This window comes from Pararge aegeria, chromosome 3, assembly GCF_905163445.1.
Source record: "Pararge aegeria chromosome 3, ilParAegt1.1, whole genome shotgun sequence".
NCBI lineage: Eukaryota > Metazoa > Arthropoda > Insecta > Lepidoptera > Nymphalidae > Pararge > Pararge aegeria.
Genome location: NC_053182.1, coordinates 329,536 through 349,835, shown reverse-complemented (window position 1 = coordinate 349,835; position 20,300 = coordinate 329,536). Strand labels below are relative to the sequence as shown.

General features: G+C 38.6%; 1 protein-coding gene across 1 annotated transcript in view; it reads left to right on the top strand.

Annotated features, from left to right (window-relative positions):
- The window catches only part of LOC120637459 (nephrin), a 537,044-nt gene that overhangs the window by 486,862 nt on the left and 29,882 nt on the right, over positions 1-20,300 (top strand). Inside the window, exons 11-14 of the mRNA XM_039909312.1 lie at positions 4,631-4,820; positions 5,617-5,720; positions 6,533-6,674; positions 14,775-14,929. Coding sequence (XP_039765246.1) covers positions 4,631-4,820; positions 5,617-5,720; positions 6,533-6,674; positions 14,775-14,929 — 591 coding nt within the window. The remainder of the gene's footprint in view (positions 1-4,630; positions 4,821-5,616; positions 5,721-6,532; positions 6,675-14,774; positions 14,930-20,300) is intronic.

Below are 20,300 nucleotides of genomic sequence, written 5' to 3'. Positions count from 1 at the left end.
CTAAAATTCATTTGAAAGGAAATATTTTCAGGAGGCATTGTAATGAAAGATGGCTCAAAGGAAACCAGAGACATAACAAAGGGAGTAATTTTCGCGTCTTGTTATAATTTCACGGTGCTGACTGCGATGGATTAATTAGGATGTAATTTGCTGACGAGAGGCAGGAAGCCCGCGCGGTTCAACAAATAGAAGTCTTTACGCTTAATCTGGTCCTCACTGTGAGCAGCTGAAGTGCTGGTTTGGTTAACAATATTATTTTAAACTAATTTCAAAAACACGTGAGGTACGTGAAAGAGATATTCTTAAAGGTAGGCATGTGTTTTACTTCTGGTAAAAAATTGTAAGTAAACATTTTTTTGAGCACTCATTGGCATGAAATGTAGCTATGTCATTTCGGTGCCATTAAAATTTCAGCAAAGTTTTTTTTTTATTTTAAAGAGTAGAACTTTGAAACTGAATACATTTAAAGACCCGATGAAATTTTGGCTTATGAAGGACGGAACAATCTGACTTGCAACTCGCAAATAGCTGTCACGAGTTATGGTTTTTTAAAGTACTATTATTCCAGAGTAAAAGAACAGTTAATAACCGTGGATTCGGCGAGGCTGATTAAGCGCATGGCGGCTGAAGGAGGTATAAATAAGGGGCATAAATTCCTGCCGTCGTGTTGCCGGCAGAGGGCGCAGGTGAGACAAGCCCTCGCTCGACAACTACCCGTTGTGCCCAACAGGTTCCGTGCCGTCAAAGTGAGGTCTCACTAAAATATTAATCGGTATAGCGAAGCGATGGGGTTTTCGAGTTCACTCGGCTGAATTTGCCCTCTGTTTGACTGTCTGTCAGTCTCGTAACATCAAAACTATAAGGATATTATTGCCCGAACCCGACAATAGGTTTTAAAAAACACCAGTAAACGTGGAAATGAAAAACCGAAATATTACTTTAGATGCTTTAGGGGTCCTTTATTTACTGTATATGAGTCTTATCTGTAGAACCGAAACGCTAACAGTTTTTGAGTAAACCACTGCCGTAGTTTTTACGGATATAAATCAGATACAGCCATAACACCACATGCAAAATGACACGTTTTAAATTTGGAGTGTCTGTCTCTCAACAAGACAAAAGTAACAAGCCTGTAAGATAAAAGTTACTTGTCAATTTGAACATGAGAGACTTATGTATGTATAAGAATTCATATTTGTACTATTACGTGACTAGGGTACTTTTTGTTACCTCAAAATATAAATATTTTTTCAAAATGTGTTTTGCATTTAGCTAAAAGGCTTGTTTTATACATTGTAAAAACTAAGTTTAACTCGGCTTAAAATTTTCAGGGAATTTTGAACAAGCGAAGCGCATTCATGTTTCCTGAACGCATTTCATACGTGTTACATACGTAGAAACAACTTTTAAATCGACGAATAAACTTGTCTGTTTGTTACGAGCTAGGATCTAAAAGTTGTAAGTAGGTATAATACAGCTGCATTAATTTCGTGCATAGTTGAAGCTTAGCCACTCAAGTCCAAGTTTCTCACAGAATCACTATGACTTCATCTACTTTTTTTTCTGCTCTTCTATGCTCTTAACTCTCCTCGATTTAAGAATCACGCTGCTGCTACTGTGCAAAGGCCGAAATATATCAAGTTTAAGATTGGAATCCAATTTTCCATACACTGCTCCATGATAACAAATCCTACAATGGATGTCGGCGTCCTCCGCCCGCCAGTGTGACCATTGCGAGACCTTCTCCACGCGTGCGATCCGTGCGGTCTGACCGGGCTGCGGACGCCTATCCACATCACACGGCCACCCGCGGAAATCACCGCTATCACCAGTCATAATGATAGCGGTGCTTTAAACGACATACATACGTCAGTATTTATGAAAATTACACGGGACCTGTGGTCTAAATCGGTGTGTCTTGTAAATTTCCGGAGATAGCAGCATTGAGGTGGAAAATTATTAGGTAGCATTGATGGAGATTGAAAATGTCATATCGTTGGGTACGGTCCGGTTTTTGATTTGAAACCTGTTTTTATCGAATACGGTTGTTAATAAAACTTTTTGCTTACCCCCATTATAAATATGAATATCCTGAGAGGCAAACAGGAAGATGTTATATTATTCCTTGTTCTTAGCACGATTACCATTATTTATTATTATTATTTAACTCTTTATTTGTACACAACTATAAAGTTAGGAAAATAAAAGAACAATAGAAATACAAAGGCAGAAGTAGAATACAAAAGGCGTCCTTATAGCTTAGTTGCGATCTTTGCCAGGCAACCTTTGGATTAGGACAAGATGAGAGAGAGCGGACAGGTGGTGTAAAATTATTATAAACCTACATTCAAATAGCTAAATACAAATACATATAAAACATTGCACAAATAAGAAAATATAATAAATAAATATAAAATATACTCAATCATTCATAAATACTTAAGAACATATAGATAATAAAAATAAACATAAACAAGGTACTTCAAGTCGTCATTAATGAGCAAGGTAATATGTTTTCACCGCGTTTTTAAATGTTACAAGCGATTTGTGACATAATTGACCAGACGACCATGTGACATAACTGACAAAGACTGAAAGATTTTTAATATTGTCATATACTCGAATGTCCTTTATTTACTCATACTTACACATTTTATTTATTTTATTTCACTGCAAGTTAGACTGCAATGTCACAAGGTGGTAAGACATGATTCAGTACCCATACTCGTCATCTCGGTTCTACGTCACATCGCACGGGAACGCTAAATAGATTGACAGCACATCCTTTTCGGTTAGGTAATAACTAGCCACTGAAAAAGTCCCCGACTAGACCAGAAAAAAATTGAAATTGTCCCTGCCACATATAACCATGGTACCGTGGTATTCACTTTCACCATTTCTATCCACCCCGAGTAGCTAAAAGCTCTTGATTATTTCTGCCCGCTTCCGCTTAGCCACCTTATTTTTACTTATAAATATCTAAAAGAGTAACATTTTTAACTTATGCCACTTTAACTTATTTTCAAGTGACGAATAAGCACATTTTTCGGCAAGTTAGCCGAACTTCATCACATAGAAAAAAGCTTTATTCAAAACGATTTACTCTACATGAACATTTGATAAAAAAAAGTACGATTTATGCCACGAAGGTCGCGTGATGTCTGTGTTTCGAGGGATGGGTCCACTAAATGCACCTTGCCGATACCCTCGCCATCGCATGCCTCCGACCATTTAATACCAGATTGATCCTTACAACGCCACTGAAGCCTTCCACGCAAAAACCTTTCACGCGAAAAATGTCTTTGTAGCAATTGCTGAGTAGCTAAAGTCGCTCGATCTTTGTGGTAGGTAATACCGGTGATCCCAAGTTGGATTCCAATTTACTTGATAGTTCCGCTATCGGCCGCCTCGATCGCGTCTCATTTTCAATCTGCGGAAGCGGCGGCCATTATAGAGATAGTTAAACTGCCAGATCTGGATTCGATAATGCCGCCTCATTCCGGCCCCAGTCAAATGACAATTGACACGTAACTCGAGGATCGGGGTTTTCATTCTCTAGAACGTCAGCGAAATCTTTTCAGCGGTCATATACGATTTGTTCACCACCCCGGCCCCAGGCTAGCTGGCGGAGGGAGTCTTTTAGTAATTGGTCTCAAACATTTAATTAAATAAGTTTAAATTCGTTCTCTCAAATATCTATTTAATAAATTTAAAAAAATGAAGTTCACACTCAAAATCTAGAACTACTACTTTATCTTTCTCAATCTATTATTGTCTAACAGCGAAGTATATGCCTGGGATTTCACAGCACGAAAGGATTTAAGATAATGAATGATTGCCATTAACAAGGAAACTGTCCTGGTTTTTAATACGCACTCCAAATGTGTAAATAATCCATCCGGCTTCCATTTTCCTTTAAACAACCAAGCGCAGTCTGTCGGTGCAGTTCAGCAGCCTGCAGCATTACTTGCCATCAGATGTGATTTGCAGTCGAGCGCTAGTCCAAACATAAACAACCCTTGGCATTCATATTGTTTCATGTATGTGACGAGGAGCAAGCGCCATCTATTCGAAATACTCCAAACTACGCTGTGATCTTTCGGCGTAGTTAGCGCAACCATTCATTACACAATTAAGCCCGGTTGCAGTGAACAGTGCCCTTTTTCGAAGACCATCCGAAGTGACTATCTGCACTGGAATCAAAGTTTATTTTTACGTTCACATTATGAATAGTTGAGCTTCACTGTAATTGAAAGCTAATGAGACTTAGCATCCACGCCTCAGCTTCCTCAGGGCATCATTTGTAGAACTCGTTCCTTGTTGCTGTTTTTATAGGCGATGAATTTTCATTTAGCGCCAGGTTGGCTAACTACTACTGTATTTCAACTTTCACGACAACGTGCAACAACCGGTCGTTTAGAAAATATAAAGGCAAGGCTAATACCTTTTCCTATAAAGTGCCACCCTGTATCCATTAAACTGAGGCGTAGGTGCAAAGTCCATGTGCCTATAATTAGGCATGCAATCAAGCCCTTCAGACAGAAATAAGCTTGTTGGGTAGTACTTCCTCGGACGATCTTTGCCACTTCACTACTACGGATATCTACTACTACTGCTGCGTCGGTTGCAGACGCGCCGTCGTGCCGCAGCGGCGGCGTGTCGGTGGTGGGCGCGGCGCGCGGCGAGTCCGTGGTCATCGTGTGCGAGGTGGACGCCGACCCGCCCGCCGCCGTGTTCAAGTGGAAGTTCAACAACTCCGGCGAGACGCTGGACGTGGCCGCCGACCGCTACACGTCCAACGGCAGCGCCTCCAGCCTGAAGTGAGTGCCGCGGCCACTGCTACTGATAGAGCTTAAGCACTCGCTAAACTCAGTTCATAGCGGAGGTAGGCTGGGTGTGTGACCTCACTCAGATGGCGGTCAGTCGGTCAAAAAATACGCAGGACTAAAAATAGGTAGCATCTTGCACGAAGCCAAAGGTAAAGACTGCAAATTTTGCCCTACAAAGTCGCGTACAGTCAGAGACCGACTTGCACAAAACGTTATTAAAAAATAAAATAATGCAATTTATTCATTAAGTAGCTACGAACGAAATAATTTGCCGTTCATTTAAATTATAATTCAGAATTCAGAACGCTTTTTTAATAAAATTATATAGAAAACCCACACTGAAAAAAGCAATGTGAAATGTATTTTAATAATTTATTAATATTAATGAAAAGAAATTGTGCTAAATGCTCCGGCGAGCAAGGTAAATACGCATGTTGCTCGTTAAAACACGATTTGAAACAGCAATTCAGTTCAGTTGAATTCGCACAATTTGCTTATTTGATTTGTGATTTTTACTTTGTTCTTAGAAGTTAATACAAGATCATGCCAAAAATGTGCTTTAAATTTGCATACCTACTTTCTTAATTTCTTGACAAGAACCTTTTAGTAACGGCTTGAGAATTCAGATGCGAAATTGAAATATACTAATTATTAGATACGCATAGTGGCATTCAAAATTGTGGTCCCAGTAAGTAATAAAGAAATAGTGTAACAGCGCGCGAGGCTCCGCTGTGAATGAATGATTGTACGACAAGTTGAATGAGCGTTTTATATTTTTTCACCACAGATACACGCCCGTAGCGGACCTGGATTACGGCACGCTGTCGTGCGCCGCGTCCAACGAGGTCGGCACGCAGCTGGCGCCGTGCGTCTTCCAGATGGTGGCGGCCGGTACGGACTGACCTTGAGCTCTTGAGCACCGTCTGGGGACGCGAGGGGTTCTGTTGAGAAATAGCTTTAACAAAGAAACTGAGACCAATTTCACCAATAAACTGTAAACAACGGATCAGCCAGCGGGGAAGCAAGAGGGATTTAATATAATTTACGTTTCATGACATACATTTGGCAGACCATCAATAAACCCTTGATATAAACATCAGGAAAGTTAATCACTTAATTGAGTGATTGGTGAACTCAACGACTAAATCTAGTATGTTCACAAAACTGTTGAAGCTTAAAAAAGTTTTTGACACAGGTATACGTAGGACTGTATCCCACATAGTTGAACATCTGCTTTCTGCGTTGTTTATTATATAATGTATAATGTTTATTATATATGTATATGCCTTTTTTACACCCTTTGCGTTCTTGGTTATATATACATACCTAATGGTTATACCGATTAGTAATAAGATATCGTCAAATTGACTTCTGGCGTTGTGGTAGAGAAATGAAAAAGTATATTCAAATGGATCGTTTGCTTAGAATTTCGAAATTTTCTTTACTTTTATAACCTTTGTTAAAGTGATTTACCCTCACTTGGAGGAAACATCCAATTTATTATTTTCAAGTCCATATACATATTTTGGAACTGACAGGATTCGAACTTGCGACTCTATGGCAACGCTTTCCCTAAGCTGCGGCTATAATATTGCCGATTCCGAATTTATTGTATACCTTCTTTATAATTTCTTTAAATGCATTTCCACGTATTTGGTTGATTTGAAAGGCTGTTTCTTACTGGCATGCAATTTGTCTCGCAGGCAAGCCGCACGCGCCGCGGAACTGCACGCTGTGGAACCAGACGGCGGACTCGGCGGAGGTGTCATGCGTGGCGGGCTTCGACGGAGGCCTACCGCAACACTTCCTGCTCGAGGTCTACTCCGGCGGAGAAGACAAACCGAGGTACCTGTTACTGCAGCGAGCCCCCCACTCGTGGGCGGCACTCGCGCATGCGAAAACCAACTTCCGGTAACTTGCAGGAATGAAGGGATTGTCGTGCTATAGGAATCTTTTAGTAATTATAATTATTCGCATTCCAGAGAGGCATTACAGTTTCCCGTTGCGTCTTCCCAGGCTCTAAGATTAAAATATAACACAAACATAAAAAATTATAATTTAAAATGATTTGTTTTATGAGCCAGCCCCAGATTGTCGAACTAATTAATTGAGCAAGCTCAGCGCACGAGCCAATGGTGCATGTTTGGCTGCCCTTGTCCTATATCATGGTAGTGAAAAGAACGTGCTTCGGCACAAGCATTCCTACAGACTCCAACAGAATTGAATTAAATTTTCTTGCTTGGATCACACAGAGTATTTAGTTAACAATCTGTCAGATACGCAAATAGTTGGATATCTGTTGGAAATTCCTCGTCCACACTCGCTCGTTAGCTTTTAACTTGTAAGAAACTTAAAAGTATTATATGTATGGATGGCTGCTTGAACATTTTATCAGTACAAATCCTGTTTGATAATAGTATTTTCAGAAGAGATTGAATAATCAAAGAGTTAATAACTTTATTCTCTTAAGTAAATAAGGTTATACAGCCAACTCCTTGGCCTGTTTAATGAAGTATCGCAGCAACTTGCGCTTGGAGTACGGGTACCTACTTACAGTTCGGCGATCTAGATCTCTTCCTTACAATCTACTGAAGAAAAGTAAGAAAAGTTAAAACTCATCACTGTAATTAAATTATATTCTGAACGAAACTAAAACTTTGCTCGCAATTATTATTAGTTTAACCATCTCAATCGTTTCTAATTATTACCACGTTAGAATTATTGCCTAAGGTTATCATTATCCACCTATAAGCGGCCCACTACAGGGTACGGGTCTCTGAATGAGAAGGGTTGAGGTCGCAGTTCACTGCGCACTGGCCAAGTGCGGTTCGGTGGACTTCATAAGCCTTTGAGAACGTTATACAAAACTCAAACATGCACCTCAGGATGTTTTCCTTCACCGTTAAGGCACGTGATATTTAATTGAGGTGCGTGCGGGGATCGAACTAGGTCCCACGTGAAAGTGACCCCTAGGCTTTAACCGATTAGTAACTGAATTCCTGGGCGCTTAAAAAGGATGGACGCAACGACAAGCTTCGATGTGCGACAAATTATCTGTCTTTTAATAGTTAATATATTAGGTACTCATTCGAAAACAGAATCTTTATTTGGATTGTGGACAATGTCGGAGGCAGATGCTGTCGGTAATTATTTAGTCTAGAGTCTAGCATTTATTGCTGTCTCATGCACTGTCATGTCCGATACAAATTATGAACCGAAGCAAACAAGCTCTTATCTTCAAGAGGTTTGCGGTAAAAATCCCGGACATTAACGAATGATATGTACTTCTATTGTAATTCATTAACATGCCTCAAAGAAGGCCGATAATTATTCGAGCTGCAAAGTGGGCTAATGGAGGATCTCTTCATTCTAATCGCACCCCCAGAGCTTCTGGGGCTCAAAACAAAGCAACATTTTACTAACTGGCACTGCGGGGCCGCTAGAGAAGAGGCATGTGCGAAGTGGGGAGGTGCGCCACTGTCTTGCCTTACGTCGTCAGTTCATGATACATATATGGGTGGATGTATTTTTATGACGCAAAGGGTTTTTAATGTGCCTCTGATCCTGATTTGTATGTGCCTAATGGAAAAATCGTGTATTTTCCAGTGTTTTACGCAAAAATAAACTAGAAGGGTAAATATATATTATTATACTCGTTTGGTAGGTAGGGTACACGTAGGGACATCTTCTTTCCCTTTTAATGGCTTCTGTAATATCTTTCCCATTATTCTTTAGATTTTTTTTGAAAGATAAAGAAAACTTTCAAAAACATAAATTTAGACCATTAAGTATCAGCAATGTGACTGCAAGTTTCACTATACCAATCAATCATTCTATGGTAAAAAAATATTTGAATAAGTATTTACATCGGATATATAAATGGGCTACGTAACTGTAAATGTAACTGTAACATGGTACTTTGAAAATTGAAAATAACACAGTACTTTATTTTTAACGGTCTTTTTGGATATAGGTTAGTAGCGAGATGATCGGTGGTAGTTATAGTGTTTCTAACCTATTCCGGTCTAAGAGGAATCCATAAAAACAAATATCATAAAAATTTGTTCAGTGTTCTTGAGTTATGAATGGTGTAACTAACATAACTTTCTTTTATATAAATAGATTAATGTGTTTAATCAAGTCTTTGTACTTATTGAGACACAACTCCAAACAGTCACATTGTTCTTCGAGCTACTTTCATTATTACCTTCAAAGCTATCAAGGCATTAATAAATGCTTCTAGTTATCCTTCAACAAAAATCTAAAAGCCCTGTTTCTATGCCTAGAAAATAAATAAATAAAAACTACAGATATATCTGGCGGAGAGCTTAATTACGTTATTGTTAAAACAGGCTAATTTGGAAGAAATATTATCTTTATTCCTATATATAATTGATTTCAATGGACCATTTTTCCCTTAATACATTTTCCACTGGTTTCTTTAATAATGAAATTAGACAATTACGGATATAATCTTCATCAGTAGGACAGTGTCTGGTCGTTTGAGCATGTTGCGCATAAGCTCCGTGGAGGTGAACGCTCCTGCCGCTCCGCCGCTCAGCCAATAAACATAAAACACTTACGGCCGCCATTATTTATTGTTGCCCTAAACGTTATTGCGCATATAAAGCGCTGTTCAATACCCAATTTCACTGCATTATTCTTTTACGAGGGCAAATAAAGCGGTATTTACTTGCTCTCATTACACGGGAACATTATGTCTTCATTTTTCCTCAATCGTTTCGCAGTAATTTGGTCGCATGATCTGCCGCTCTAGGCGCGGGTGGTATGAGAATGAAAAACGAAAATGAAATATATCGGTCATGAACTATGTTGGTACTTGTATATCTTTGTAAAATCACAGTCACAGACTAACTAGTATACTTGCTATGGCCTGCTTTGGCTTCAACTGAGACATGCACAACATCTCTAAAATCCGATTTGGATTTAGTTGTTTTTGTGATTTTTATTTCGTCGTTTTTCTTTCTTTTATTACAAACAAGCTGTCGACTACAGCTTCCAACGCAGTTTTTTGGTTTTTCATGAATCCTTTGGGAACGGGATACATTTTCCCGGGATACAAAGCAGCCTATGTGGTATAAGCTATCTTCATTCCAAAATTCAGTAAATTGTTTCTGTCGTTTTTGCGTGAAAGAGTAACAAAAATCCAAACTTTCGCATTTATAATATTAAGTTACACATTCGAACACAAATGTTAGTCGCTCGCTATTGAACCATAGCTAAATGAGAGACCCAGATTATTTTCCCAAACAAACGTGTCTCTCTTTTCTTTTTAGTGAGCTGTTTTCCTCTGCTCCCTAGCGCCCCTACCCCCCGGTATAAATGGGAAAGCGATATATTTACGATACAATCGACACAAGTATTAATATGTGTAACAGAACAGGGCTCGTATTCAATGGCAATCATTTCCTCATACAACACATTCTTGTAATACTGATGTGAGACAAGTATGAATCATCAGTTTACCAATGCGCCACCGCCGGGCCCAGTGCTCTCTACTTAGAGAGTAGACCCACCACTGCGCTCCCATGCGGGTTTGTGTGCTAGTGGCGATCAATGGGACCGCGGGCTTAACGTGCTCTCCGAGGCCCGAAGGCAGACACTACCAATTTTTTAACTTCGAATACCTAAAATGGCGCTTGCAATAGAACCCAAAACTAAGGGGCGGGTTAAGCTATCCCAATCCACTCTTCTTTGGCGTGAGAGCCCTGGCAAGCCACCGTGGTGATTTTTAGTTCAGATATAAGAGTGGCACATAGCCTCTTTCCTGCCCAAAAAAGGAGGTAGCCATGAATCTCTTCCACCACGCCTAAAAAAAAGGTTACATTTGAAATTTAAATGTAAAGAACTCTTTTCTCGAGTTCATATATCGAACCTTTTCTGAAAGTCACCGATGTTTTTACAGTGATAAGTAACATAAAGAAAAGGATGTTTAAGAAAAAATATTTTGATTTTAAAGACCTGAAGTAAGGGCTTTAAATGTTGTTTCTTGTATTTTCACAGAAACGCGATATCGTCTTTATTTCAACTACCCATTGAAGGGAGTATTATAAACATTATTATAAAACAACATTGTGATTGAGGAACGACGATTTTGTTTAGTTCTCTAAAATCTATACACAATCTTGTCTTTCTATCATCTTCTTTTTTATATGCCAGAGTTACTGGAGCAGCAAATGGGCTGTAAGAATCCTCAATCAAATTCCTCTTTAATAGTTTTGATATTTGATTTTCTATTTCACTTCTATCTTCAGGTGTGCATCTGTATGGGCGTTTGTAACAATATTTATCCACCATCAAGTTAATATGAGCTCCATAATCTCGAACTGTACCAATATCGTATTTATCTTTAGCGAAGACCGCTTTGTATTTTTCAACTAACTTATCAATTTTGGATTGTTGGTCTAGGTCTAGATGGTTTACTGACATTTCAAATCCATCTAAGTTTATATATAAATAACTTTAAATTCGTTTAGATCTGACGGAAATATAGAGTATCATTACCCAAATTGATTACATCTCACCAATGTCTGTATCCCAGCGCAACAAGCGAAAGCTTGTCACGGTTCCGGACGTTATCTTGTTACACTGAAAACTGACCCTCCTTAAGATATTACGTGAACACGCCGCTGTGCCGTCTAATAAAGTAAGTAGTACAGACAATAAAGCTTAGGTAGGTCGTAAAGTCGCGGGCGTCAGCTAGTCTGGTTTAAGCGGATCAAGGCTGTATTAAGCAACAAGGGCGCAGCCTACAGCGCGACCCGGGGAGCAGCAACGCGAGGGGATTACTCGGAGGATTCTTCCGAGAGGCAGATAACGCCTCGGGAGTGAGTCCTCGTTAGCGGCCATTGTGGCGTCTCACTCACAACTAAATTTAGAGAACCCTTTTTCACGTCATTAACTTGTAAGGCGGCTGAAAGTATTTTCCTTTTATTCCGTATTAGCTGTTGCCCGATTTTACCCGTACCCGTAAAGGAATGACAGACAAACAAACACTTTCACAATTTAAAATATTTATAAGAAAGGAGTGAAAGTGTGTGAGTATGCTGCCGTGCTAATGAAAAGGCGATCATGACATTTTGCTTTCACTGAATTTCATACTTGCAAATAAACATCTGCAAAATAAACTCTACTTAGATACCTGTCTTATCTTTTTTTGAAAAATAAACGAGTAAGTTATGCACAGTAAGCAAACTTAAAGTTATTTCTCTCGTGTCAAACAATTTTCAAGAGAAAAATACTGTATACATTTTTAATTATAGCTGAAACTGGCTAAATAATTTTGTGAATTTGGTTAAATTGAAGTGATTGGAAATTGAGTGAAGATGGTAAGGAAATTAAATGCTAGGGATATTATGTCAGTTAGAGTCAATCCATAACGTAAGCAGCAGGTTTCACTTATCCGCGTTAAGTAGACACAGACGGAACCTCCCACCGGAACACACGAAATTCTATTGAATCCGGGACTCTCACTCAAACACAATGCTCACTTCTGCGCCAGGAAAGTTGACAAAACTGGTGGCTTACGATTACAGATTTGGGGCTGTTTATGTTACATTAAAGAACTTACAAAAAGGAGTATAAGGATTAATATAAAAATATAACCACGCTGTCCGTTCAGGCAATTAACTAAACGTAACCAATTTTATTAAACATAAATCTATATTTTCGTTTAAAAACTCTACAAAATTACAAATGAAATATATGTAGCTACATGCAGAGTTGTAAGTAATTTTCACATTGAATTATAAATTAAAATCGGTTTTCTTAATGCATATTTCAGTAAAAAGACGTCTTTTAATCGTTAGCCTTTAGATAAATAACAAAAGATCACACAAATCAATTCCACCATATATTCAGCGGCCAGCTTCCCGGACCACTCGCAGCGTCCAAATGTTCCCAAACGAGCCCTCGAATTACCCTAATTCTTGCTGTAAACAAAACTTCGCAATGTAATCTGCTCCATTAGGATCCACAGCCTCCCGATAGAATTATGAGTATCTGTCGCCGAACTTGCCCGAACGGCGAAGGCAGCTGGCGCGCGCGGCGCAAAACAACCGTTCGATGTTTAAATGTGACTTAGAATGGCGCGCTGACAAGGTTTTATACTCTCAACTTTGTTGCTCGAAACATAAACGAATAATTATAGCTTCGGGTGTATCTTTTGTCAATTGTATCCTTGCAGCAAATAAATTATTTGCTAAATACGATGTTATTAAAGAGATTATAGTAGTTTGTTAGGTAAATTAAATCAGGGACAAATCTAAAAGCTGTTTTGAACGAAATTACATAACATACTCGTACATTTGTACTTATCCAAGTGTTATATTACTGCCAAAACCAGTAAACATAAAATATGCTATATTATTCAGTGACACTTTCACTATATAAATAGTTCACTGAATTCATGTCGCCTCAGAAGAAATATGTGAAAATAGACTTACGTACGTAACGTATTGAAAAACATCAGACGTGTCTGTGTGTACAAGCGTATGAATGAATGAAAGAACACACTATTATGGTACACCTATAATAAATATAATTTTTACTTTAGTGTTTACCTACACTTCGACGAAATATCACTACATATTATAAAACAAAGTCGTTTCCTACTGTCTGTTTGTCTGTACATAGACGCTTAGATCTTTAAAACTTCGCAACCAATTTAAATGCGCGTTTTTTTAAATAGCTAGAGTGTTCAAGAGGAAGGTTATACATACTTCAAAAAAAAAAATCTAAAATATTTTATTCATGTAGACCTTATTACAGGAAGTTGAAGCGTTGATACATTTAACGTGTTACACTAATGTTAGTGATGGCGATAACTGCATTCGTTAACTTAAAACTAAGAAGAGCCCACAACAAACTCAGACAGGGTTTTTTTTGTTATTACCATCTCACAGTCTAGTTTAAGTTGAGCTATGAAGTAAGAGCAATTCATACCCAAGCTTTTTTATCATACATGTAATCCTTAATATTACATTACAATTTTTCTATAAGCTTACGTTTTATATAAACTTTGAACTTATTGAGAGACATCTCAAGGATTTCATCTGGTAATTTGTTATAAAAAGATATACAATTACCCTTAAATGATTTTCTAATTTTATGCAGCCTAGTACTGCACTAAAAGTTTATTTTTACAAAATATAGTAGAAAAACACTGATAATTTTACAGGTTTCTTATGTGGTGCGTAAAGACACATTTTTTGCGCTTTCATTGCAAACGCTGGCTGGACCTTACGTGATAGGTCAAAATAATGTACTACGGTATTGTAAACCTTTAAAAGTCCTTGATGGTATATGTTTATCTCCTCCCAAAAAACAACAGATACAACTAATTACATACACACTTAAATACATTGCACCAGTGAAAAGTAAATTTCGGAACCGATTCTTCAGAACCGATTTCGGAATTTTCGCTTTTAACTTCGGCACTGGTGAAATGAAAGCCGTAGTTAAGTCGTTAAGCCCTTGATTGCCAGAGAGTGGCAGGTTCAAATCCTGTCGGTGCCGATACTTTCATATACATTTAAAAAATTATAATCTCAATGAAATATATACAAACTACAATAACATAATGCATATAATATATGCAGTTATATTACGGTAATATGCCCTTCAAAACATATCCCAGCCTGCGACAACCTTTAGAATTTAAGTTTATATATTGTGTTAAAGTTAACTTTATTTAATTGTACGTTTTAAACGATCTATCTATTGATTATTACTTTTCTTAATATTAAACAATGATAAACAATTATTAATATCACACGCAGACTGACGATCATTCGGTTCATTGATGTGGATCTTGGCTCTCAATAGCTTATTCTCCACATCATAATTCTGAATAGTTAGTGAAAGTTCCCAAATGGCATGTGCCCCGCGCAACTGTTCCGAGTGTTAACCTGCTGTGGTCGGCAGGGTGAACCTGACGGCGGAGGAGCCCACGTGGACCGTGCGCGGCCTGGAGTGGGAAGTGCGCTTCCGGCTCGTGGCCGTGGCCGTCAACAGCAAGGGCCGCTCTGCCCCGGCGCGGCTCGACGACTTGCTGTTCCCGGACCCCGAGAAGAGGACAGGTAAGAAGTTCCCCGCACTTCTTTGTGAGAGCCGGACAACTTGGCGGTAAGTTGCCGTTGTTCCGGATTGTGTGTCGCTTATAGGTTCCAAATGACTGTGTTACCATCGACAGAGGGGTTTTTAAGCCACTACAAGTTAGCCCTTTTCTGCAATCCAACCTGGTGCTAAGTAATGATGACGTATAAGATGGTTGAGGGCTGATCTAGTGAGTATGGCAGTTATATTAAACCCATATATTCGTTTTGTTCGCGACATCGCTAAGCACTTCTCTGTCGGTGTGGTGGGAACTAGCTATGTTGCATCCTAGGGTTAGCAACTTCACGGGAACGTCAACCTCTGGCCATCCTCCTTGAGGTTCGGAGCTCGGCGTGAGATGCCACTGGCTAGTGAAGTTTATTGAATAAGAACCTAACCGCTTCCGTGGTTGTGGCTCATACTCGTGTCCGGATGATGCTAGAAATCGAAGAGCTCGTGTTCACCGGTGATGGCTCTGTTATGCATATTGTATTGTATGGAGTGCATTTATAGCGTAAGTTACGGTGACTGTTTATTGAACTGCACAATATAATATAAATGATGCAAGACAGTAAATAAGGCATTGTTATTTACTGTCTTGCATCGGTATCTCGGTATGCACAGAAGGGTCGCCTAGAACGCGGCCATTTGTACTCTCAAAAGATTTCTGAACTTTAATTCCGTACCGTTTGCATTCCGTATCCGTTCGCATTCCTTACTTTAATAAAAGGTACCAAAAATACAGTTTTTTTATCCAACTTTTCGCACATAGTGAGCTATCTTTGTTTGAAATTAAATTATATATACTTTATTATGTTATTCCCGTGAATCGAGTTATCTACTTTGTGTTCATGAGTTGTTTCACGGTAAACTTCGATTTTTATGAAAATTTTACTAAGTAGGTACATATCTACATATATGTTATACCTACTTAGTTAAATTTTTAAAAATAACTTAAATACTTAAGGCATTACCCAACCAAGCGGTTTCTTAAATTTTTAAGAAATGAAAGATCTGAAGAGAATATGAAGAGATCACATAACTCGTTTTCCCAAATCACTAAGCGAAACTCAATTTGTGGGTTAAGACGGCGCCCCACGGGACCCACCTCGCGCCTCGGCCGCCTCATCCCAGAAATTATTAGCCGGGAAAACATTAGGGTCCGTTCGCACCCAACTGACAGCGGCCGCGAAACAAACAGTATAGAGAGAGCAGAGATAGAGTCAGTACTAAAACCGAGTCACTGCCAATCATATTCACTTTGAGGACGTGACGTCGCCAGGAAGTGGGTATTCGTCTATAAAAACTCAATCTTTTTATGGCGTATTAAACACTGGTTCTATTTAGACCCCTCACACTTACCTCAACTTTCGAGACCCTTTAAATAGCCCCTTTATAACATAAACGTGTAAACTGAGCTGCCGAATTGCCTGCTGGAATTACTACCGCCATGCTTATTTTGCCGCAAAGCTGCATTGCTGTCGCTAAGCATCATTGCTATCTTACGGTCTAAAGAGGATGGTTTCCGGTGTAATAACAGGCACACGAGACTGAACACCTACGCCTCAGATTGATAGACTCAGCACAGCAATTTGCAGGACAGGTCCCTGACATAGCCTGCGAAGTGTTGCTCTGTTAAAGCGATTGGTTTTTACTTACTATCAAGTTGGATATCTTCTTGGTCCATCAATGATTTTTATAAAAAAAAAAACAAACATACTCCCAAACGCACAAATACAAGTGAGCTTTACCCTATACGCACATACGATCTACGAGCCTTCGTGCGTGAAACGATTATGTGTAAAGAGTCCCTGAGCCGCGCAAACATTAGGTCCGGGCACTCCGGGCTGGCTGGAGCGGAAAAGTGTCCGGAGCTGCGCTGCGAGCATTTGACGCCGGCGTCGATGATGCCCGGCGTAATGATGGCAGGCGTCGTAAATGGTTCCGGCGCCTCCAGCCGCGATAAATGACACTTATATTTGTCTCTTTGACTATTCCACACGCGTCCGAAATACTGATCCGATTGTTATCACGAAAGATTTCCTTTCTGTATTGTATGTACTTCAAATTTGTTTCTTTCTCTATAATAATTCGGAAATTTTTAAAAGCTTTTCAAATTCCTCCTCCTGGGGACCAAAAGCTGAAGTTCAAAGTAAAACTGACTAGACTAGTACTATTTTATGGTATTATCATGTTTATTGTTAGGATACTATTACGAGTTATAATAGTTACTTTAGCATCGGTTCGGGAAGCATGTATTACCAACAATTTCAATATTGAGCTGGCAGGGTATGGAATGCGGCGATGCATAGGATCTTTAGCAGGAAACTTGTGGTTCTAGCACTGCCCTGGAGATAATTATCTTAGTTTGAGTTTTTTATATATGAAGACTTGCAGACTTGCACTTGAAGACTGCCACTATACCTGACATAAGCGGGCATAAATGTGAGGATGCAGTTAAGGTTAATGTACCATATTATAAGTAGAAAACGAAGCAGGATGGGCATGCCAGACATTCGCAGTGCACTTAAGTAATGAGGTAGTATGTGCTTCGTGCGTGCCTCGCAGCTCTGTCCTGAGCACACCGATGCTATGTAGTATCCAAGGATGCAGGTTTATACGTAGTTGAAACTTGAGCGGCTGCACATTATTAGCTGCATTCACATAAAGTAGTCGCGGCGCTCGCGCTAAAATGAAATACTTGTACATTTCCCAACTTTATCATCATTCCGTACACCTCGCGTCCGCGGCGCTGAGTGCCGGTGTAGTTACATAGTTAACTGTGGTTGGCAAAGCTAGCTACCCCTTGTATTATAATTTATGGGCACTATAGTTTAAATAATAAGTACCTGCAGAAGACAGCTATAACGGTACCTGTGTTTATAAGAGTGTTTTATGACAAGTTTAGACAGTACAACTATCAAAGTACAAAAAAAAAAAAACAAATATTATTTACGTTTTTTTTAAATAGTAGGTGAAGAACTTAAGTAGGAGTTTTATTAGTTGTTAAATAATTTAACGTTATGTAACGACCGACGTTATAATAGCTATTTCAAGACCCGTAAAGGACTAACTTTTTACCAAATTTAAAGAAATCGGTATACTTACAGTAAGTAGGCTCGCAATATATTTATAATATTATAATCAAACAAAACATAAATAATTATAAACAAAAAGTCGATATAAACAGTCGACTAACTAGAAACGGACATAAATTAGTTATATATATCGTCTGAGAAAAGTACAGAAATCCTTTGTGGGGTATATGCTTTTATAACATGATACCGAAGGTAAAATTAGATCTACCTTTACCTAAGTTTAAACAATATATTGAGATTTAAACACACTAAACAAATCGTGGTTACTACACGATTAATGAATTCCTTAACGACAAGGCTGCTTGGAAGCAAGCCACTCCGCTCTCATCTCTCACAAAATAGAAAAATTCTAAAGATTGTTAAACTTTAAAATGATGTTGGAAAAGAGCAATCTGCTGAGTTTCTTGCCGGCTCTTTTTAGTTGAATCTGCCTTCCGAACCGTTGGTAGAGTCACTACAAACAGACTGACTTGACGTTGCCTGAAACTTATAGTTAAGTGCAGTTAACGAATTCAGTTATAACCTTATAAAACAAAAATAAAAGAAAAATACGTGTGATCTTTCACATGACTGTAACAGGCCTACAATATAAAAAAAAATCCTAGATTTTTTATTTAAATACCTCGCGTTATGGGAAAGATATAAAGAGTAAAATAAAGCAAGAGTCATTCTCAAAAAATTTTGTATTTCTAACTGGTAAATTTAAAAGTTTCAGATGTTGATAACCGTGTCCTACTTAAAATTAAAATAAAAAATCTAAATGAATTCTAATTAACAGAAAAATTTAAAAACGTATTTTACCGCTAATATATATCGTAGTTTCAAGGAAAAATTGAAAAGACAAAGTCACGGATTTCTAAGTCAAGCTAAGCCAATATTATATCCGGTCACATCATTGCATGAGCAGAGATAAATGACATTATTTACAAAGTGAGCCCGCAACACGACGGGGATAGATATCATAACACAACGGAACGGCGAGTAATGTGTCTCCGTCAAACTTGAGGGCCGATGTGGGGCGAGGTCTGAACCGAGACATAGAGGGGCTCTTGATTAAGCTGGCGGGATCCAAAGCCTTAATTAAAATGGGATTATCTTGAGGCTACGGAGACTCCGTGAGGTTTCCTTGAACCTAATTTTCCCCTTCGCGCAGCGAGGCTACTAAAGGGGCTTCCGATAAAGGAATGGCGAACATGGATATTACGCCCTAGCCTGCATGAGCATAAGAATAAATGCTTACGAACGATTTTAAAACTTTTTGTAGTAAATTAATATTTTTGAACAAAAATACGGTAATAATTGGATGATGATGAATTACTGAGTAGAGGTATCGAACAATATTCAATTTTTATTATGCTGAAAACTGAGTGCATTTTTATGATAGAATTCAAAACTGATTATTTTTGCTTTTTGTAGTATAAATTGTGGTGTAGAATAGTTATGACAGCATACATCAGTTTCTTCCTCCGTGAATCAAAAAACACGTCTTGACCCACCCATTGATTTTCTGGAAATGTACTTTGTCTGCAATGCGATGTAAAACAGCTAGGTAGCTGTAGCAGCTTCGTCTGCATTTGTTTAGTTTTTTCACTAACTGTTTTATTGGTTAAAAAATTACACTATGTGCGTCTCTAGAATACAAGCTATTTTTATGCTAAATTACTCATTAAGTTTCTTTTAAATGCTGAAACGTTAATGAATAATAAATTATTTTTCAAATTTCGTACATGAGATAACTTTTTGCCAGAATAAAATGTATCTCGTGACGATTTAATTTATGCCAGCTGCGTAAGTGTAATTCCATCAAGATCAGTGCGGCGGTTGAGACGACAACAAAATGGTGTGTCAGTATTATATTATAGTAAAATTGTAAACTTAATATCAAAAATTTAATTTCACAAGATCGGTTCGTTGACATTCCATCTCTAGCCCTCCAAGTGGTAGAGACGAAGCAGCCATAACTAATTCCGTTTACGTTCAGAACGAACGCTCGCGTAGACTCAGCGTACCAACTTACAATTGAGTCTCCCGGCCGCCGCGGGCTCGAACAAACAGATTGGAGCAATTTTTGAAGGGAATTGAAAACAAACATATTGACCGAGGCATTGCGAGCGAATGAAACGTTGATCTCCGAGCCTGAATGGAAACGAAAGATGAAACAATATAGTCTGATATAGATAGATATCGCCGGTTTGGTGCGTTCTGATTTGCATTCATAACTAGTTAGGTACATCTGAATGCCCAACATAATAATTTG